At 45.6% G+C, this 22,816-nt stretch overlaps 2 protein-coding genes across 3 annotated transcripts; both read left to right on the top strand.

The window, feature by feature from the left end:
• Positions 1–130: 130 nt before the first annotated feature.
• On the top strand, positions 131–16,627 carry plac8l1 (PLAC8 like 1). 2 transcript variants are annotated; one of them, XR_012984726.1, is made up of 5 exons: positions 131–287; positions 1,687–1,953; positions 2,522–2,658; positions 3,359–3,583; positions 15,790–16,627. XR_012984726.1 is itself a non-coding variant. In XM_076274635.1 (4 exons), the coding sequence occupies exons 1-4, from the start codon at positions 281–283 to the stop codon at positions 3,488–3,490; spliced, it is 543 nt and encodes a 180-aa protein (XP_076130750.1). In that variant the 5' UTR covers positions 131–280; the 3' UTR covers positions 3,491–3,936. The 2 variants fall into 2 exon arrangements, 1 of the variants encoding a protein (XP_076130750.1); XM_076274635.1 differs by lacking the exon at positions 15,790–16,627 and having other exon boundaries at positions 3,359–3,936.
• A 4-nt stretch (positions 16,628–16,631) lies between these two features.
• grxcr2 (glutaredoxin and cysteine rich domain containing 2) lies at positions 16,632–21,517 on the top strand. The gene is made up of 3 exons (XM_076274634.1): positions 16,632–17,973; positions 19,514–19,759; positions 20,749–21,517. The coding sequence occupies exons 1-3, from the start codon at positions 17,647–17,649 to the stop codon at positions 20,920–20,922; spliced, it is 747 nt and encodes a 248-aa protein (XP_076130749.1). The 5' UTR covers positions 16,632–17,646; the 3' UTR covers positions 20,923–21,517.
• Positions 21,518–22,816: the final 1,299 nt, after the last annotated feature.

Consider the following 22,816-nt stretch of genomic DNA (forward strand, 5'->3'; position numbering starts at 1 on the left):
GCCTGTGATCAATGATGAACCTTTTCCCTTTTGACAGTCTTCATGAAAGGAGAAAATGTTTTTTTTTAAATATTCAACCAGTTTATGCTGCTGGCTTTCAGGCTGAGGAACTCACTAGGCTCCATGCAAGGTCTGACTATATCACTGTGAGAGGAAGTACTTAAAAGAAGGTGGCCACAATACTACGTGCTGAGGTTCCCTCTCACATCCCCTCTGACTAAGAGAAGCAGCAGTCGTTCACATGGTCTCGGTGCCGTGCTGAAGATACACAGGAGTCACAATGTCTGGTGAGTTTGTTTCCCACACATGAAAACCTTTCTTCAAACTCCTCTTGGTTGCTGCTGTCTTATGTGACATGAGGATTCATTTATGAGTCTCAGACAAAAAACATTGCATTGATTAGATTTTTTTTTTTTTGTCTTGGTATGTGAGGTCCTTTTTGACCTGAAACGTAAGGTTGTAAGCCTTATTAGCCTCTGTGGCTAGGGAAAGATTAACATGAACCTTTTTGACTGTTAGTCTCATCCTGCTGAAAGTGGGGTTCGCTGGGCCTTGTGTAAAAATTTTATGTTATATTTTGATACAGCTGCTAAGTGATCGAAGTGTGATTCTTAAAGGGGTTTACATTTTTTCATGAAAACAAGAAAACACTAAAAACCCTGAGGATAACGTTTTGAGTGATAGCAGAGTACACAGTGTATTGATCTTGATCAATTACTGTTCAGTATTCAGAATACATGGCCTGCTTCCTGCACGAGTGTAGAGATGAGCATTTGGAGCTTCTTGTACTCCCCAATTATTTGAAACCTGTTTGGATTTTGACAGATGCAGCCATTGATCGATTAAACATGGATATCAGTATCTTCTATCATTTGATATCTATGAGCAATAAACCCTCATAATGATTATAATGCTGTTATTATGATTCGAGAGTCTTGGTTATAGATCACTCAAGTAAAAAGCTAAATCAGTTAATTTTACTGTGCCTCAGACCATCTCTTCTCAGAAATGGTTAAAAAACGTTATTGATACTGTAGGGTGTTCCAATACAGTCTACACGTATTGTGTGAGTGTGTGGTGTGGATTTAAACTGTGTATTTGGAGTGAGCTCTGAGAGTTTGTGTTATATGTGTGTGTGTGTGTGTGTGTGTGTGTGTGTGTGTGTATACACTTGAAGCCCTTTTGTATTGGTAAGCTGCTGTTACCTCCTCCTCGGAGACGGGTGAGGGGCTCTTATCTCTGCGCGGCAGCCGCAGGCGGGCTTCCCTGGCACTGCCCCTATCTGTGGCAGCCAGCGCCCGTCTCGGCCTGTCTGCCCCTGCGCCGGAGCCTAACCCAGCTCCCGCTCCTCCACCCCACCAACCAGACGCTCCCCTGGGGCACTTGCACATCGGAGGAGACACCAGAGCACTTTTTAAAACTTACACATACACTACTTCCCACACTTACTGTTTCGCACAAAATCACCCATTTTGCACGTAACTGTCTCAACCTCCCTCACCTACCCACACTTTTCACATGTGCACACACATTTGTGATTGTGTGGCCCAAATCGAGTCCAGGTCATCTCTTAAAGCCACATTCCTTCCCCTGAGACTGTCTCTCTGTGTCTGCTCCCTTGTGATAACTCAGAGCCTTTCTATTGTTATTGTTTGCCCTCCATACACTCTGTTAACAACTATCCAGAGCAGGACTCCGACTCAGAGGAGGTTGTACTCCAAGAGATAGTACTCCAGGACGCCGACACTGAACACTCGCCCCCTCAGACGGAGGAGGAGGTGACGACGACGACGCCAAAAGCGGCGGTGGCTGCAGCGGCCATGGCGGATGACTGTCCCGTCGTCATCACCCAACCGGGACTGGGGGTTACCACAACAACGGTCACCACCATCACACAGACGGGAGGAGACTGGAGCACGGGACTGCTCAACGTGTGCGGAGATAGCACCACCTGTAAGAGGAAACACAAGTTTTTACATATGCAATGACACAATGGAAAAATATGCAATGACGCAATGAAAAGGCGCAATGAAAGTGACCACATAGGCATGTGACAACAAGCTGATAAGCAGAACTGAAAGTAACCTAATGCTGTGAACAATACAATTATAAGAATATTCTTGTACGTTTTATTGCACTTTACTGTACAATAGTTCAGATTTTTGGCTAGGTTGTGAATTCAATTCAACATCAATATTATATCACCCAGGTTTTTATAAAATATTAACTTTTAAACTCCTTTAGGTCAGTTTAAAATTGAGGTCAGTAAGGTCAAATATGAAAGGCCCAAGTTTCACCAAACTGCATTAACAAGCATAAAAAGGCTGACAGAATGTTGTGCCATTTCCCAGCAAAGTTTATTCAGGACTTGTTTTTAACTTTCCATTTCCGAGAGACAGACTACTTACCATTTCAAAGAGGATTTTTCTTTATTGAATAATCTGTCTTCCTCCCTCCTCATCCCCATAACTCTCTTTCTTTCTCTGTCTCTCTCTCTCTCTCACTCTCTCTTTCTCTCTAGGTTTGATGGGGGCGTTTGTGCCGTGTTGTCTGGACTTTAGCTTGGCCCATCAGTATGGCGAGTGCCTGTGTCTGCCCATGCTGCCCGGCTCCACTCTGGCCATGCGAGTGGGCATGAGGGAGCGCTTTAAAATCCGGGTGAGTGAGTGAATAAGTGAGTGAGTGGGAGGACCCTTCAACATGGTACAGTACAGCCACTCATTCAGCATCATCCACTCCAAACCAAAGCAATTGGCAGTACAGTGAAAATATCTGGCAGATTTACAGTATGCACGTGTATGTCTGTTGTAGTTCATGATGGACTGCAGACTGCAAAACAGCCAGTGTTGAGATGACCCCCCCCCAGAGGGGCTAGTGCATATTCCAACTATTATTGTTTCCCAGTTCTAGTTAGATGACATGTGATCAGCTGTAGCATATTAGTGGTCCTTGAGGTAGTTTTATGCAGGTACGTACACTATAAATGGTTTAGTTTTAGTCCTTGAGGTAGTTTTATGCAGGTACGTACACTATAAATGGTTTAGTAGGGTAGTGACTGACCTAAATGACATGCGGGTCAGAGGCTCAAACTGGGAGTCACTTCCTGATTGACCTTAGGAGGTACTGTGAGTGTTCTGCACTGAGCCAGAGGCCAGCTGGTTGTACAGTGATTGGTGCATATGCTGCTATGCTATCTTCGTGCAGTCAATAGTGTCAGCATATTAAGCGTTAACCTCCCTTAGCCTGTCAGCCTGACCTCTGACTGTTATCGACTCGCTTTCTCTCTCTCTCTCTCTTTCTCTCTCTCTCTCCCTCCATCCCTCTCTCCCCCTCTCTCTCTTTCTCTCTCCCTCTGTAGGGGAGTGTGTGTGAGGACTGGGTGGCGGTGTGTATGTGTTACCCGCTGGCTGTGTGTCAGATGATCCGTGAGATGAAGAGGAGGATGAAGACTCAGATTTACCAGGTGTCCACGGCACTCGAGTCCTCCTGAGTCCACCAACACACGTGCAACAAAACTCGACGTACTCCGTCACCAAACAATCATGAATGACTACCCCAAGACCTGTTGTTAACGGATGTGCATGTGAGTGTTATGGTAGAAAGTCGAACTTCCATGGAAGATGTACTATATTTTGCCATGAACCTGCTTTTCTTTTCTTTTTTTTAGATAAAAGATCACATTTGTATAGATCCTGTTGGAAATTAAACATTACTAATAGGTTACTATGCTATAATATGACATTTTTGGTTACATAGGCATAGTTGGGGAGAAGATCTCCTTCTGGTGCTAAAATATCTGTCCTCTCTGTAGCTTGGACATGACTTAATGCATATTTTAACTGTTGGCGCACACTCCAGCTTTTTCATTAGGTGTAACATTTTTTATCATACATATGAATAAACTATCAATTTATTGTCCTCTGTCTCTCTCGCTGTATGTGTGTGTGTCTGTATGAGAGAGAGAGGAAGAGGTACAGTATACTGTCCTTGCAATTTTCCAAAGTAACAGCAGAGGGCAATATGTCCTCACTCACATTCAGCCTCTCAGGTTCGCACACACACACACACACACACACACACACACACACACACACACACACACACACACACACACACACACACACACACACACACACACACACACACACCAGGAATCTTACTCCTACACACCCATATACAAATACACTGGAATGCACTAAGATATACATACATGCACAGCAATGGCACCTGTAATTAAGTCCAAAACACATGCATGCACAACACAAGTATTTTCAACATGTTGCAATAACATGCTGTGTTCTCAAGGATGCACAAGGAGCCCAGGTGGTATAGAATGTTTGTTTCTCTCTCTCTCTCTCTCTCTCTGTGTGTGTGTGTGTGTGTGTGTGTGTGTGTGTGTGTTTCTCTGGCCTACCCCCTGGGGCTTGTGACATCCAAAGCCAAACCACTGCAGAGTGTTGAGAGGAGGCGAGTGGGCAGGGCAGGAGGGCTATGACAAGCAAACAGCGCGTTACATCAGAGTGGATATTCCCCATGGAGACCTCCTCATTTGGAGGGAGACCCACTAGTCCACAGAAATATGATAACAGACCCCACAGCCGTTTGCTGTGTATAGAGGACAACACACAGGACTTGGTATGGGGTGGGGTGGGCTGTGGTGCACGGTGTAGTGTGGGGTGGGGTGGGGCGTGGTGCATGGTGTAGTGTGGTGTGGGGGTTACTGCCGAGAGCCGTGGGGCTGTGATGTCAGAGTGGTTGCTGTGGGCATAGATTATCACAGGAGGGGGGTGGAGTGGTGGTGGTGGGAGCGGGGGGGGGGGGTTGTTATTTCCACCTTCAGCGTGTAGTGACTCCCTCAGCTCAGCTGTGTGACGTTAACGAGGCATGGATGGGAGGGCCGATGTAGAAGCGGTAGGGTGGTGGGGAAGCGTGTTGTGATGGGTAGGTAAGGGAGGGCTGGATGGGTTTGGAGGCATGACACTGTTGTACATGTAGTCCCCTTGGTGGTAACTATATCCAGAGCAACCAAAGCCTCCTGAGGCCCTTTGCATAACAGCACGAGAAACAGAGAGAAGGAGAGAGTGTGTTTAAGAGACTGAGAGAGAGAGAGAGAGAGAAAAAGAAAAAAGACTGACATAGAAAAGGAGGGGAGACTCATAGTGGGAGCTAAGCCTGGGGTCCACATCCGAATGCGTGGCCAGGCGTGTGCTTCAAGAAAGAGCCATCACCCAGCGGAGCCTTGAGCCTGCAGTGCATGGTGGCATGGTTCACACAGGCGGCCAAAACAGAGGAAGAGAACCAGTGAGGACTAAGACAGACCCTTTTCATACATGCACAGATACACACACATAACACACACAAAACTCTCTCTCACACACACACACACACTCGGCTGCGGCCCAGTAGCGTCTGCGGCCGTTTGGCTGCTGGCAGCGGAGTCTCTGCCCGCCTCGCTGGGCTGTCTGCTGGGCCACGGTCAGCCCGGCTCCAGCTTCAGTTCTGGCTTGGCCGCCACACTCGATCCATTTCACCGCGTAGCGCTTTGTGAGGAGGCAGACATGAGGGGGTTCTTGGAACAGATGCTTCAGGTCATTGGACAGGCACTACAGTACTTCTCTCTCTTGTTTTCTCTCTCTCTTGTTTTCCCTCTCTCTCTCTCCCTCCTTCTCTCCCTCTCTGTTGTTCTCTCTCTCTGTCTCTCTCTTCCTTTTCCTCTTCCTCCTCTCTGTGTAGTCTCTTGGATCCAGTGCAGTGATGAGGGTGCCGATTTTCGCATTTTCTGAATGTTGTGTTGGCATAGCAAAGGTCAGCTGTGATGTCATTTCACTGGAACATCTACTTAGCCAGGAAAGGACGTCGTTTTATCATAACATTTCATAAGCCCACTGAGCGCTGTTTGATGTCTGCATACACAGTGTGTCAGTGTGTGAGATGCATTTCTTTACAAGGGCATACTGTGGATAACATGTTTTGTGTGTGTGTGTGTGTGTGTGTGTGTGTGTGTTCAGCTGGGCATCCTTTGTATTTTGGGCTTCTCTGTGTAACTGTGGATATGTTAGTTACAGAAGGATGTCTCTCCCCTCCCTCTTTCCCTCCTTCTCTCTTCTCTACCCTTCTTTCTCCCTCTCTCCCTCTCTTTACCCCCTTCTCTCAATTCTCTCTCTCTCCACTTGTCAATCTCACTCTCCCTCACCCCCCCCCCCCACACACACACACACCAGCACGTTTTCTCCCTCTTCCTCCCTATCCCTCCCACATGAGAGTGGTGTCCATGCACTAGCCTGTAGCCGGCCCCCGCGGTCGGTTTCATCCTGCTTTCCCCGGCAGGTCCTGCCCTGACTGATGCAGCAGCTCTCTTTCATCCCTCTCCACTGAAGAGGGTGGCTGTGCATTATCCCTTATCAGAGTGCATGGTGTGTGGGGACGATATGTGTGGCTGTGTGCAAGTGTGTCTGCCTATGCTTGTGTGTCTGTGTGTGCCTGTGTGTGTGTGTGTGTGCCTGTGTGTGCCTGTGTGTGCCTGTGTGTGTGTGTGTGTGTGTGTGTGTGTGTGTGTGTGTGTGTGTGTGTGTGTGTGTGTGTGTGTGTGTGTGTGTGTGCGCGTGTGCGCGCGTGTGTGCGCGCGTGTGTGCGTGTGTCTGCTTGTGCATGTAACTGTGTGTTTTCCCTGTTTCCCTGCTTTGGTGCTGGTTTAGATCATGTGAACTTTCTTGTCTCCTGAGAATTAATGTTCCTTTCCCTCCCCTGGTGCTCCAAGAGTCGTGTGGTGTTGCACTAAATCTGTGATTTGGCTGAATATTCTGAACCATGAAGTGGATATCTAGGCCTTATATCTACAGGGGACTTCATCTGGGCATAAAAAGAGCATACTATTAGGTGACTCCAGGGTAATAAAGTAAAATTGTATTAAATGAAATATACACACACACACACACTATTAATAATCTTTTCGTCAATGTATGCTGTACCTATGTGGATAATTAGATGGCCTATGGTATCCCAGCTTGCATTCATACAGTATATATCACTGTGTCTGATGAATGAATGAATGAACATTGAATGAATGTACTCTCTCTTCTCGCACACACACAGCACACAGACACACTCCATACCGTTCCTTAACCCGAATCACAGGCCCCTAATAGAACTCTGGAAAACAACAGTAGTGGGTGACTAACACAGCCACACACAAACAAGGACGGAGACTATATTAAATCAGGTGAGAGTGGAAAGCTGGTCGCACGCCCACGAGGAAACGACAGTGCGGCATATTTTCTCTTTTAGCCTCATAAACAAAGGAGCGAGAGGATTCAGTACAGTGCCGACTAAAAAAACTATATTGGGATGCTTTCATCAAGACACACAGACGCGCACACACACACACACACACACACACTCACACAGAGTGAGAGGCAGAGAGAGGGGAAAAGCATGATGAGAGAAGCCTTGTGGCACAGTAAGAGCGATAAGCCGGGTCCCGGCGGTTTCAGAGTTGAAGTAACTGCCCTTGAAATATGTTTGCTCATGCCTCTGTGCGTTGGAAGCTCGCTGAAGACAGAGGGCCAAGCGGCGCTATCAAACAAATGGCAGCAGATGGACCCTCCGCCTCGGCTTCACAAAGGCCCCTTAAAATAAAGGGAATAAAAGTGACTGCGCCGTTCCAGCGCAGACATGCACGCCAAGAATCAGTGGGGGTTGGCAGACCGACTCCGCTCCAAAAAGGCTGTTTTTTTTTTTTGTTCTTCTATTTTTTTAATCTGCTTATTTGGTCATCTGCGTCAGCAGACACACAGTTGTGTAACAGATACCTATTTTGGTCTTTAACAATATTCAGAATCAAACCTTTCCACAGGCTGTTTTCCAGTCTCTGTGCATTTCATGCCTAGATCCAGAGACTCCTGGATCTCTCCTGAAACACCACTCCACCATTAAAGCGCCTAATAATTAGGACCATTCATTCATTCATTCGTTCGTTCACCCATTCAATCATCCATCTATCCATTCATTCATTCAGTCAGTCAGTCACTCATTGTTTGCTCATGCGTTCATCCATCCCACCCATCCATACCGTCATTCATTAATGGACACAGACACATTTCATATTTAAGTAACTTCAATTTGAAAACAATAGTCCTGATTCCCATAAGCACAGCCATTGCACATGCATAATCCCGGGTAAGGGACTAGCTGTGGGGCTGTGAGAGCTGTATAAACAAGGCTGGTGGCAGACAGGGATGGAGAGCATCTCAGGAGCCTGGAGGAGACGTTGGGCCTGTGGTGCCTGTTTGTATGGCTGTGTGATATGGTAAAGCGTAGCTTATCTGCTGAAAAGGCACATCGAGCTGTGCGACCAAAAGACTCCACGCAGATTCTCCACATGAGCCGGGAGGGGGTGGCGGGGGCTGTTCTTTTGAAGCCTCCTCGGCTAAAGTAAGAGTTGAAGAACGAGTAAGATGGAGGTAAGAAAGAACAGGAAACGGTAGATCCAGTGGGCGAGAGGTGCAGTGAATCTCGGTCGGTGTCTAAGGTGTCGGCTGGTTGCCGTGATAAAGCAGTCTTCCTCCTCGTTTGAGGACCCTCACAGGATATATTTAATGGGATTGTAGAAATAAATGGTCGCCTCCTTAGGCTACTTCTTAGGGTGTTTTTTTGACCGGCCGATTTCTCCTGGACAGGCCACTGCCACAGTCATTACCGGTTCTGCTTTCTACACTCTGCCAGGCTTAGCACACCACCGCTGCTACATTTCTTAGTGTAAGTGCCAAATTATTTGGGCTTCTGGGACCGAGAGAAAAGTTGGCTCAGGAGACTTTCCGGGGTATTGAAATGAACCTGTTTGTGCTAGCTAGGTTTCATAACGATCCCAGAACTGATGTCATGGGAGTTGTCAAGGCACAGCAGAAATCTCTCCTTTTATTTATAAAAAAAATAAGTTTCTCTGCTGCTGCAGTATGAGTGTCTATAAATAGCCGAGATGCTGTTTGTCTGTTATGAGAGTGTCGAATCATACAAGCACGTCCAATCTCTTCTCCCTTAACAGCGTAAACATCTTGTGTGGACGAGGTGTCAGTCAAGTCAGATGAACACCACACAATGGAGGCTGATGACGGGTGTCAAAGTGATAGATCCCAGGAACACACACACACATCTCTTCACCACTGTGAGTGACTGAAAGAGAGAGCGAGAGAAAGAGAAAGAAAGAAGGAGAGAGTTACTGCAGAGAGAGAGTCGAAGGCGAGGTGGTAGAGGGTAGCAGGAGTTAGATAGATAGGAGGAGAGGAGAAAGCGAGGCGGCAGATAAGGCCTCACCATGATTGAATGAAGGGGCGAGCGAGGAAGACAAGGGGTGTCGGCAGGAGTGATGAGGAAACAAAGGAGAAGGCGAGCGAACGGGGGCCGAGAGGAGGCAACGAGACTTCAGAGAGCGGGAGCGCAGGGCGAGGAGTGAACAGCGAGGAGGAGAAAGAGGTGGTGGAGGGTGCGGGCATTGGGGTGGGGTGGGAGTGGGGGGCACGAGGGAATCAATTAGGGTGGGTTTGTGCCATGGCCCCCTCTGAACCCAAACGCTCGTCAAAAAGCATCAGCCAGTCTGTGTGAAGTGTGCTCACCCAGTTCAGACATGACACTTCGCTGGCCTGAAAACACACACACACACACACACACACACACACACACACACACAGATGCACAATACATACAAGTACACATAGGCCTGGCATACACACACACTCACAAGCATACCCAGAGTCCCACATGCACACACACACACACACACACAAACATAAATGGTCTTACACAGGTCTGTGTGCACTAACACACACACACACACACACACACACACATAAACAGGATATTTGTGCACCATTGCCTCAGACCTGAGATGAAGACCTGAGAGACAGCTACACACTCGCCTGTCTCATCCATTCTTCAGGCGCAGTCGCTCTAGGCAGTCCTGCAGGAGAACTGCAGACAGGAGAACACTCCACGTGCCCACCACACACACACACAAACACACAACCTCTGCCCCCCACACAACACACAACACAACACATTTCAGAAACTAGAGACAAAGTCAAGAGACAAAGTGGGGCAGAGCTGGGGGGGGGGGGTGATGGGGGTCTTACAGATTTTCTCAATTACCACTTTCTGACACCCCAGCAACTGAACCAGAACAAACAGAAAATAGTCCATTTTTCATTTCTCATTTAACATTTTCATAGTGTGTCCATTCTGCTTTACCCGCCTCAGTTGAGTGCCGCTGCTGTTGCAGCACGGCTCACAGAGAAATTATAGATCCCATTAGGCGCAAGATTTAGCCACCAGCTTCATTTAGCCAAGGCGAAAACAAAGCGACTTGACAAAACTTGACTAAATGAATATCAACCTGCCATATTATCTCTTTTTAGTGATAAACAGCCTTGGATGAAAATGAAATAAAGGTTTTAGGATATTAGTATTATGCTAAGGGGATCGACAGAAGCTAGATGTAGCGAGGGTGTATTATGTGAGTGTGTGTGTTTACCAGTAAGAGATAATGAGCACATACATGCATGTGTTCATATATCAAGGCCAAACATTAAAGTGCAAGAGTTCATATAGGAATTGTAAATCGGATGTGAATGTCTCGAGGTCTGATTGCCAGGGTATGGCCTAGCTGACTAATTTCTTTCAATTAATAGGCCTCTCTGCATGTTCAGTCCTGGAAGATTGGATGCTTATCTTAGTGTAAGATTTCCCTCCAGCATGGCCAGAAATATCCAAGAGATAGTCAAGTAAAACTTTTGTATTAATCAAATAAAATAGCAGAGAAGCAATTACTGTATATCAGCTGGACCATAACTACCCCAAACTTACTTTAGATGTGGGTTTGCAGTGCCTTTGGCCTGTGTGCTGTGCACCCTTCACAGGCTTTGATTAAGTAGTAAGCCAAAGACTTACAGCACAGCAAGGTGCAGCTGCGTTGCTATTTCACCACATCAATAGCTTAACCCACACTTTAATTGGTGCACATAAACTCTGAAAAATAAAAGGCCCACAGCACTTGCATTATTTGCCGCTGACACCTCATCCACTAAACTCCACAGCGGTCGGTCTCGGCCCTGGCCAAGACATGGGCTGGAATCTGTTCTAATTAGACAAATTGAGTTGCCAGCAATCTAATGTCTGGGCCGGGATCCAAACGCGGGCGGCAGGGGCAGGAGCAGAGGGGCCAGGGCCAGGGGGTGTGGGGGGGAGGGGTCTGTGGAGAATCGCAGAATGAGCGTTTAAGGGCAGCTAGAGGGGCGGCTTACGAGGGAGGGGACACAGTGGAAAGAGCAGGCCAGGGTGCTTGGCAGGTCTTCAGTACTCGTCCTCTAGCCTGTCAAAAGAAATCAGAATGACAGCCATATTTAAGATGAGCTGCTCTAAGACTGAGAGAGAGAGAGAAAGAGAGAGAGAGAGACTGCTGGCAAGTGCCTACAGAGAATGTTGTGGTTTACTTCTGATAAGAGTGTGACCATGACACAGCGGCGTAATGGTGTTCTGTAAGTCATGATGTCCATGGATAATGAGATCCACTGCAGTGTGAGAGAGTCATTACTGCATCTCATCTGCTATCAAGAATGACAAGAAACAGTTTGAACCTGGTTCACACAAAGACACTGAAGTTGAAAACTCTTTGTGGACTAGCGTTGTCTTTAGTCAAATCAAGACATGAATTGTGAGAATTTTAAGATTTTAAGGCTAGGTATTGGCATGGAAACAGGCTAACTCCTAAATCCGGTTTGAACATAGACATGCTACCATCAGATGTTGCCTTGCATAGTATAACATATTTTGTAGTTGCCTTTTCATGTTTTGTTTGCATATGTATTGTTCCAAGACTTCAGTGTAATTACCTGTCTCACTGGACTCGTCCAAGATGCTTTAATATTCTCAACAACAAAGCTTCTTTCAGTGGAGTGACCTCTCAGTGCCCCTCTTCTCTCCTGTTCCACCAAACACACTTCAGGAGCACGTCTAAGAGACTCTCTCTCGTGTACTTACAGGAGTACGTGTGTGTGACTGTGTGTCTGTGAGGATGTTAGTCCGTGTATTTTTCCATGCTAATGCATTCATTCCTCTTCACTTAAGTGCTGTGTGGGAAGTGTGTGTATGTGTGTGTGTGTGTGTGTGTGTGTGTGTGTGTGTGTGTGTGTGTGTGTGTGTCTGTGTGTGTGTGTGTGTGTGTGTGTGTGTATTTAATTTCCCTTACTTTATGGCATGATTTGTGTGCATGACCGTGAGCTGTTACGAGGTGGTCCACAAATACAACCCTCCCTCTTTAGCGTGTTGTCCCTCTGCATGCCACAGCCTCTCAACCAATCAGGGTGAAGCCAAACCGGGTCTCTCTCATGAATATTTCAGAGCCAGGAAGCGTGCCCCCCCCCCCGTCCCCCGCTGCAGGAGGTCACATGGGCGTCTCCACATCTACCGTTCTTACCCTCACACTCAATGCTCCCTCAAAGACCGGCCACCAAATTCTGACAAAATCCTCCTACAGTGACGTTTGACATTTGTGCTCCTTTCACGTTCTGAAGCTTATAGCTGATAAACGACCACTGAACCATCCCTCTATGGACAGGCGTATGCTAATTCAGGCGAACTCTGATCAGAATCTTTTCAATCCGGCGACCATGAAAAAAGAATTCAACTAGTAAAAGCCCCCTCCTTTGTCATTTCAGCTGTCACTCATGTCCAGCGGCCTTGGTCCATGTCGGCGCCAGTTTAATATTCTCTGAGTGTGTGCCGAGGTGTCACGTGCCGCTAATTACACACGGGCAGTCAAAGCCCCCCTTTACCCCCACCATTAAACCTTAAAGGCTCTGCCACAGCTGATGACACCCCTGCGCAGGACATGGCAAAGGCAAAGAGACAGAGAGGGGCAATTAGGCGTAATGAGAGAGCGGGAAGGCAAACATTGCTGGGGCCTTGATCTTTACAAGCGCGCGGAACCGAACATCAGAATGCATGGCCAGGCCAGTACTCCTCCTTATGCCATGCGGACACACAAACTGGGCTTGTTTTTTTGTGTAAAGATTAACGGGGCTAACCAGGAACCTGCTGCAGCACAAAAACTGATAGTTTAGAAATCTTCAGACGAAACATGACGAAAAATGTTTTGAAAACAGTTGGGGAAATAATGGTAGTAAGCAAAAAGAAAACATCTGGAAACATCTGCCAGGGCTATTGAATGGAAAGTTGTTTTAGGTCTTATGAATCGACATACGCCAGCTTTACATGATGCAGAGAAAACACTATGCATCGGCTTATCATGCAACCTCCAGGTAGCAGGAATGGCAGGGCACAGGCACTCTGTGCCAACACACGCGTGGGCATCTGTGCCAACACACACGTGGGCATCTGTGCCAGAGCGCATGAGTGAGCACCAGGGGAAAGAGTGAGAGAGCTGCCAAGAGAGACAGACACTGTGTTTCTCTCAGCGCCCCACTGGGTCAGTAGAACCCTGCCGTCACTCACTACCGCAGTCAGTTATTACTGTAAATCACACAAACACACTCATGGAAATAACCACAACATTTCATTTACTTGATTTAAGAGGATTTGGGATCTGCTTTTCTTATATAAACATTAGCTATAATTTAAAAACTACTTTAAAGCTTCTCCAAAATTGGCCCGTGTATATATTTACAAATTGCTTAATTAAAAACAGAATCAAATCCTCTTTTGTAGTGAAGTGATGATGTAGTCTAAATTAGTTTTCTTTTCCATGAAAGGCCCTTCATTGACACGTAGGCATCTTTTGTTTAATTCTGATATACCTGCAGCACTAAATACTGATTATCATCAGTCAGCTCTACGTTTTCGATTAACCTCTGCCCCGTGTCCACAGTATAGAAGGGATTGACTGAAGAGAAGCCGTTTGCTCTCACCCATGATTGTTCTCCTGTTAATGTGAAAATCATTAGAATAACAGTAATTCATGTACAAGTCTGTGAGCAGTATATCTCATAATTGAGAATGACATTGAGCTAGGATAATTTTGGGTTGGGGTGGTATGTGTATGGTAGGTGTGTGTAAGAATGTGTGTGTGTGTGTGTGTGTGTGTGTGTGTGTGTGTGTGTGTGTGTGGTGTTGGGGTGGTGTTTGGAGGTGGGGTAGCTGCTGATGCCTTATATTGGCTTTATGAGCCAGAGCTCGGACCCTGCCAGGTCACTCAAGCCACGGGGGGCCCCTCGCCAGCTGTGCTACTGTGTCCTTGGATCAAGCCCAGTCATGTTAGAACAAGCTGTACATCTGAAAGTGTGCTATGTCTTGGGAATTCTCCACCATATCCACTGTCTATTAATTTCAGCAGTTCAGGCTGCTTTTGGTTGTGGTGGTGGTGCAGGTGTATGTGTGTGTGTGTGTGAGAGAGAAAGAGTGAGTGTGTGTGTGTGTGTGTGTGTGTGTGTGTGTGTGTGTGTGTGTGTGTGTATGTGTGTGTGCGCGCGCACGCATGTGCTTGTGTGCGTGTGTGTGAAAGAGAGAGAGAGAGAGAGTGAGTGTGTGTGTTTGTGTGTGTGTGTATGTATGTGAGTGCAGGGTGCAAAATGTGTTTGTGTGTGTGTGTGTGCAACGTGCATATGTTTGTGTGTGTGTGTGTGTGTGTGTGGGAGAGAGAGAGAGAGAGAGAGAGAGAGAGAGAGAGAGAGAGAGAGGGAGCAAAGCAGGATAAGGAAGGTTCGATATATCACTTTGGCCTCTTTAGGAACTTAAGCCAAAGCCTGATTGAATTGCCCCTGCTGTCTTGCGGCTGCAATCGGTCTTCAGACCCCCAAGAGCTCCCTTTAACGCCATATTAATTCCCCTCTGATGCGCGGAGGCTTTGACATCATATAATTTTACATGGCCCCCAACGTCAATGGAAGCACGCACCAGACCCTACATGACACTACCAAAGCGAAGGCGCTGACGAGTCCTTGGAGGCTTTCCCAATGGGTCAGTGGATAATGCCCATCATGGACACATGGGAGCCTGCCCTAAGACAACAGCGTCAATGATAATAACTGCTCTGTGACTGCACTGGGCCTGAGCCAAAAGACAGACGGATTGCACCTCGCGTGCGTCTCCTCAGCCACTCGAAGCGGCCCGTTTAAAAGCCAATGTTAAGATGAAATGGGGTATTGAATCACCTGCCATATCTTTGAGTGATGATCATTATTTGATCCATAGGGATCAGTGCAATGGGACGTGATACCTCTTTAGTGTTTCAAGCAGCCCCCATGCCGTCAGCTTAACAATATCTTCATCTTCACGCCTGGGAGCTATGCGCTGCATGCAGATGCATCTGTGGGTTGCCAAGTTGGGGCATAAATCAGAAAGCTTATTAAATCGTATACCAGGTTAACACCATTTAAGATATTAACCTTAATATTAATATCATTTGTATACTGTATGTTAAATTTCAATTAAATCTGAACATTCCGCGAAACTCTAAAAACAGTCGGGTATGACCTTTTTGTTTTTACTGGAAGGAGAGTTCGTCGGCAGATTACATGCTGTGTGAAAGACGCTAATTATAAGAGAAATTTGAGAGGAGCTTGCAGTAGTCGCTTGATCTAACATAGTGCTGTGATGCAATATTCATAGAAATCCATTACCATATTTTTGTCTTTTTTACCAGATTATATAATTACAATAATTAAGTTTGACAGACATCAAGTCTATTTTAAGTAATTGATGAGCAAGTAAGTTTCCATGTCATAATAACCGGCTTAATAAATGGCACGTCTCATAAAATATTGATGCTTCAGCTCTGTTTTTCAGATGCTTTGTCTCTTTGGCTCAGCAGGTTTTTCCCCCAAAATATAGTCGCAGCCACCTGACTCAGGGAAAGTGAGTCTCTCTTTCTGTCCTCTGCAGAGCAAACCTGTTTTGCCACGCTGTGATAAGCCTCTCGCTCTTATGGGGAAACAGATTACCAACAAAGTAAACTTTGCGCACCAATAATTTACTGGTGAAAAAAAAAACATGAACATTTCATTCTCGCCCCCTTTGATTTGATCCATGGCCAGAGTTGGGGGACGCCATAAAGACACAGAGAACCCCGCTGCCTGTGTGAGTTGGTAACAGAGCCATAAAAACCTGCTTGAAACAAATCACCTGTGGTGCATAATTCATGAAGCACCAAAAAGGGAAAAGAGGCTCGAGTCAGTCAGTGAGACCTACTCCTCTGGGCCTGTCTAGTAGAACACTAGTGACTTCATTGGCTTCCATATCCTCAGGGTCACGCAAGGGAATGATTAAGCGCTGAGACCTATGTTGATGACCTTTTGTTCTCATTTGCTAGTGTGATTAGCATATCAATCAATACATACTGGCACATAAGGTAAAGTAAAAGTAAAGTGACTGGTATTTTGCAGACACTTTAATCCAAGTGACAGACTTACCTACATGTACAGTCAGGTGGTGACACTGCTACTGCTACACCACGCCACATTACATCTTAATGAATAGTTAGATACATGTTTTTTTTGTTTGTTGGAATTTTTTTGCAAAAAAAGCTCAATTTGTTTCAGGATTTTCTTTGTAAACTTAAAGCATGACACATTAAAACTAAATATTCTTTCAGAATTAACCCAATACTACCTAGATGATAAACACAAAAGCAAAAGTGGAACCGCCATTGGGTATTAGCGCAAACTAAAAACCAGTCTGCTGAGTATGGGGCTTGTGTAAATTAATAGAGTTCCAGTCTTAACTAGTCCCAGCTCTGAAACAGCAAATGAATCCTTCCCTGAGAGGCATGGAAAGCAATTTTTCACTTGACTGAGCCCATAGTTGTACACCAGATATGAACCCAGTAGGAAGTGACAAAATGGCTGTGCGTTCAGATGGAATATAATGATCAGCAGCTAAAGAGATAATTGGTAGATTGATCTGGATATGCATTGGGGTTAATGGCTGCCATTTTGTCTTGTAAAATGGTTCTCAGCTGCCCCAGGAATCTATTTCATGTGATCTGCTGATGTCACTGGATAATTGTATAATAGAGTTAAAACGGCAGACAAGATGATACTATAAAAATTTTATTGCAGCTTGAAAAATGATGTGATATATACATTTGGTGTTTGGTGTAATCGATAAAGTGTATGCTCCAAGGCTCTCTAATAACACATAGAGACTCTACTGCGCGCATTGTGTGCTGTGGTAGATGGATGTTATCTAACTGAGAAAACCATCAACCCGTTCCCCTTTAGATTCTTCTCCCCGACTGCTCCAGTGCCAAAAACAACATGGCATATAAATCCACACAACGACAAGTGAATCATTTGTATCGAAGTGGAGGCATCTTTTGTTTTCGGGGCGGGGGGAGAACAGAAGACGCACCTGCCGTCGTTCCCTGAGACATGATTATTTCATGGTGCCACACGGTGTTGGTTTTCCCAGCAGCCCGTTTGTGTACGCGGCCTAGCGCTGAATAATTTAGCGGCGCACTACTCAGTGAATGATGGAGGGGCAGCTTGCCGGTGGGCTGGATCTTAAGCAGCAAATAGTGAGCAGGGAGCTCGCCTCTCACACGGCTCCCGTGTCACACAGGTGTGCAGGGCGTTCCACAGCGTACGCCACAGGTATACTCTCCCTCTGGAGCAACGAAACAGAGTGAGGCGAAAACCAACGGACATGGAGGAGTCACAGAGGACGTTTGGGCCGCGGTACACGGAGGCGAAGCCGCGTAAGGTGCGCTTCAAGCTGAACTCGTCGTACAGCGGCCGGGTGCTCAAGCACGTCTACGAGGACGGCCAGGAGCTGGAGAGCCCCGAGGAGAAGTACCCGCACAGCTTCATGCACACCAAGATCCCACGCCACCTGGACGCCGGACAGCTCTGCAGCTTCACTGACCTGCCCGAGCAGCCCACGGGGCTCTACGCGCAGAGGATCAACGTCTACCGGGGGGTCACCGGCTTCAGGTCGCCCACCTTCGGTGACCTTCCAGAGGGAGACCCTAATGTGAGTGTTGAGGATATCATTAGATAATGGAAATGTAGATCTATGTGACAGGTCAACCTGGAGATCAACAACTTCTACCTTGTTAGGAAAGCTAAAGGTTAGCAATTAATCATACTCAATTGTTCAAGTCTGTAGGAGTAGCAACACAAAGTGGTGATGAACATTAAAATGGGATAAAACATTAAAGGTTAATTCCTAAAAGCCCCTCTTATATCGACACACATCACAACACACCTCTAAGAAAGCTATTAGGCCACAGTGATACTTAACATTTGCACTATCTCTCTTGCAGGGTACTTTATGGTGCCCAGGATGGCATTTTTGGAATGCTCATAAATTCTAATATGGTCTATCAGGATTAATAGTATTACCTCTTTAGCCGGTACAGGACATTGACATTTCTATGTTATATCTTGGAGATATGAAAAGAGGTTATCAGTGTAATTTTTTTATACCAATATTTGAATAAATGTAACTCTTTCTATTTCTGCCTTTCTCTCCACATCATAAGGTAAGACCTCTGTAACTGGGTTATATAACATTATCTCATTCCTGTTGCACTTCACAGTTTTGCCCTTTAGTATTAGAAGGGCTCCCAAGAGAAAATGGCTGTCGTTCGCCCTTTTTTTTTTTACTGCCAGATTTATTCCAGAGGGTTTCTGGTCAAACACCAAACCACAAAGGCCTCTGAAAATCTTTGTGACTTACAGTTTAATACTCATGATGACAGAAACATTGCCAGATCAAGATCCTATAAGCAAAATTCAAAGGCTCAAACTTCTCTGACAAACTTCTGAGAACTCATCATAATAACATATAGACAGTACATATACAATCTTAAAAAGATTTAGCTTTTTCGGTAACACTTTACTTGACAGTATCGACATAAGAGTGAGATGACACTGTCATGACATATGAAATCTAACCCTAATCCTAACCTCTAACCCCAACCCCAACCCTAACCCTAACCCTAACTCTAAACCTAACCCTAACCCTAACCCTAAACCTAATCCTAACCCTAACTTGTTATGACAAAAACCGAATGTCACTTAAAAACAGAAGCGTCATGTCATAAACGGTTTTGACTTGTTTATGACACGTTCATGACAGTGTCATGTCACTCTTATGTCGACACTATCAAGTAAAGTGTAACCGCCTTTTCTTTTTATATTCATAATGGAAAGAGATGTAAAATTCTGAGATGTCATGGAAAAAGTGTATGTGAGAGAGGGGGGAAGAGGCAGAACAACAGCATACTCTATGTCTCTTTCAAAAGGTTCTTTTTAACTCTCTCAAAGGATCAGGATGATAAAGCATGTCGTCCTCTCATCCTCTCTTGCGGTCCTTTGCCCCTTCGGGTCTGCGGGATCTGTGGGATCAGGGCTGGTGAATGAAAGCGAGAGGAAATGCTTTGATCACCGCTGTTGCCTTTATTGTTTGCGATGCTGCGCCGAGAGAGCACATCTCCGAGTGACCTTGATACCCCCCCCCCCCCACCACCACCCTCTCACCCCCCTCTCGTGTGTCTGCTCTGGTCCAGGCCCCAGTGCTGGACTTCGGGAAGATCATTATCTACACTAGTAACCTGAGGATCATTCCTGCACCCCAGAGGAGGAGGGAGAGGGAGAGTGAAGCAAGAGGAGCTGGGCAGGATCAAGGAGGAGCAAGAGGAGGAGAAGGAGGAGGAGAGGAGGAGGTTTCCAAGGGTCACAGCCACCGCAGCAGAGGCAAGCACAGAACTAAGTGTGGCCATGGAAACAAAGAGATGACCTCTCCAAAACTCAAGGTAGCTATTGCAGCCATTATAGTCATTTCATACAGGCCTGTAACTATATAACAGCTCCATTTTCTCTTTATACTTTTGGAGTGTTGCTCAATTGTGTTCAATGGATCTGGATTCAAGTAGATGCTGTTAGCCGTACTTAGGAATCTTAGGTCTTTTTAAAATGGCTTTTATGTGTCTTGTTCAGCAATCAGCATGCAACACTATTGCTGTTGCCTCAAAAGTCCTCTTGTCTATCTCCTGATTGCCTCGCTGTTGATATCACTCATTACTCACTTATTTCTCTCTTCACTTTATCTCAGTTAGTCCCCAAGTCTCCTCATGTCCCCTTCTCACCACATTCCCCTTCTTTAGTTCCCTTTCCCCATGGAGTTGAGCTTTGTCTCCTCCATCTTGATAGAACTAAAATAAAACCAATGAGGTTTATGCTGAACATCACAAGGCTACACCAGAAAACAGGTCTAATCACATCCGCTTGTCAAGTGATGACATTGATTCTGACAACGATTCAGCAATCGGCAAATTGGTAACACTGTTGACCTGCTTTTAAAAATTGCTTTTATTGTCTGTACGTTATTGTTTTTTTTACAAAGGCATATGTAGAGCATATTTTACAACCACGAACACTGATTTGAGTATCCAATTCAGTGGTCCAAACAGATACTACTGTTTTAAGTATAGCCTATCCACCTATATACGCTTATTTATCGTTAAGCAGATGTGATTAGACACATTTTCTGGTTTAGCCTCTGTTAGTTTACCCTCTGTTTAGCCTGACATTCAACATAAACCTCACTCTGCTCTCAAAACATTTCTGAAACATTGTGACCCCGCCATTTTGTTTGGGTTGCCCAGCAACAATTGTGGTCAAGACATTCTTACGAGACTCTACCAGCCCACGGCTGAAATGTGTTCTAGCACTTATTTGTATTTGCTTGTCTGTCTTGTTTGTTTGTCTCTGTGTTGGTATGTGTGTTTTTTTGGCATGCCAGCAGGATGCCGGTGGCTGTCTGCAGTGTGGCGGTTCGGGCTGTGCCCCCTGCTCCCTGTGCCATGGCAGCAAGCTGTCCATGCTGGCAAACCGATTCAATGAGTCGATCCGAGAACTGCGCTGCCAGGCCTGCTACCCAGAAGGCCTGGAACCCTGCCAGTCCTGTGCCCAGTAGAAGAGCATTAACCCCTGGGTCGGATCACACTCTAATGTAGCTGTGACACGAGCGGAGGGAGCTGCAGCAGGAAGTGGGGACGAGTTTGTGTTTGTGTTGGGGGGTGGCTTTCGGAGTGAGTTCTGGGGGGGGATTGGACAGTGTGAGAGACGGCTCGTCTTAATAAATTCTCTGAAGAGACCTGAGAGAACACTGCAATTTGGCAACGACGTGATTGTGCTCTTGCGAGAGGAGAGTGTGGACAAAATGACAGACTGGCAGGGAAAATGGCCGTAAATGGGCCGTTGATTACCAAGCGAGTCATGACACCCAATACAGCGGGGGACCTGAGGGGTGAACAGTGGGCGTGCATAGGCACAACGGGAGTTGATTACAAGACCTACATTGTCAAGAGGGAAGAGCATGAGACGAGAGAGAGAGAGAGAGAGAGAGGGAGAGAGAGAGAGAGAGAGAGAGAGAGAGGGAGAGAGAGAGGGCGATCAAGCTAGAGGTATAGGAAAAAGAGTCTATCAAGTCATTATAGTGATGTTATTATTATTCAAGGGAGAAACAGAGATGTGCAGACAGAAAGAGAGTGGGAGGGAGGTGGGTAGTGATGGAGAGAGATGCAGAGAGAAAGATAGAGGGAGGGAGGTGGGTAGGGATGGAGAGAGATGCAGAGAGAAAGATAGAGGGAGGGAGGTGGGTAGGGATGGAGAAAGAGAAAGAGTGGATATGGAAAGGATAACTTGAACACACTTTGAAGTGGATGTTTTTGGGTAGACCAAAAAGGGAGGAAGGAAGCTCATTAGTTTTGCACAGACAATCCCTGATTAATTGCCTCCTCTAAGATCAGTTTAAATGGAGGTCACATCACATCCCAAGCAAATGTTTGTGCCTTCAGCACGGTTGGAGCAATGTTTCCACTACACTCTAGGTGTGTTGCTGTCCTCTGAACTCTATAGGTGTAGTTCTGCAAAGGTATATTTTACTCTACACACAATCAACATACCACACTGGCTCTTCATGAAAAATGTAAAAATTCTCTTGACTGTTGCATTCACAATAAGCAAGCTAAAACAGCTATTTATTTAAGATTTAACATTACAAATGGTGTCTAACTGAATGACCAGAGGCTTTGAAGACTTTACAAACCATAAGCTTTGAAGACTTTACAAACCATTAATAAGCAGTTATAACCCATTAGATAACAGTGACCTTTTTAACAATCACTTAAAATGTAAATTAGCCTAAGGCTAATGCTGGTACAATGCATCAAATGGAAACATTTATATTGAAATTGTACATGGTCCCTAACAAATAAAATGAATAACTAAATAAATAATTTCTGAAACAACATTGCTAAACATTGCTCAAGCCTATGTGCATTGCTGAGTCTAAACCTCCACCAGCACTGTCAACAGAATGGAATTCACTTTGACATACATACATATGTTCATTGCTCATGAGAATAGTTCATACAAAATGCAGAACTGGTGCAGAAATTGAAATTGGTCATACATATTCTGTACACTATGTCCTTTGGTACAAATGTGTTTAAAAAGGGGACTAGAGATCCTTGTCTTGTGAAATTCCATTACCTGAGGGACTTGGTTCAGTCTTGTGCAATCTCCTCCTTTTTCAATAAGCCTTGTCAGTTCATATTCGCCTCCTCTACTCCTCTTATTTGCACAGTCCATCATATCATTGCCATCATTTTAGTTTTCAAAATGGCTTGTTGGAAGATTTTTGTCCAAATTCATGAAAGCATACAAGACAACCAAATAAATAACACAGTAACTTGAGACATGGAGTTGATTCTTATTTTGACTTTATGTAGAGGCATTAAAATGTAATTAAAAAAGTGGTCTGATTGAGTATTATTTCACTTCATCCATAAAGCACTAATTTATGG

This window comes from Alosa pseudoharengus, unplaced genomic scaffold (genome assembly GCF_046254945.1).
Source record: "Alosa pseudoharengus isolate Yale_2024_CS ecotype anadromous, Long Island Sound unplaced genomic scaffold, YU_APseudo_1.1 YU_APseudo_1.1_scf_8, whole genome shotgun sequence".
Taxonomy (NCBI): Eukaryota; Metazoa; Chordata; class Actinopteri; order Clupeiformes; family Clupeidae; genus Alosa; species Alosa pseudoharengus.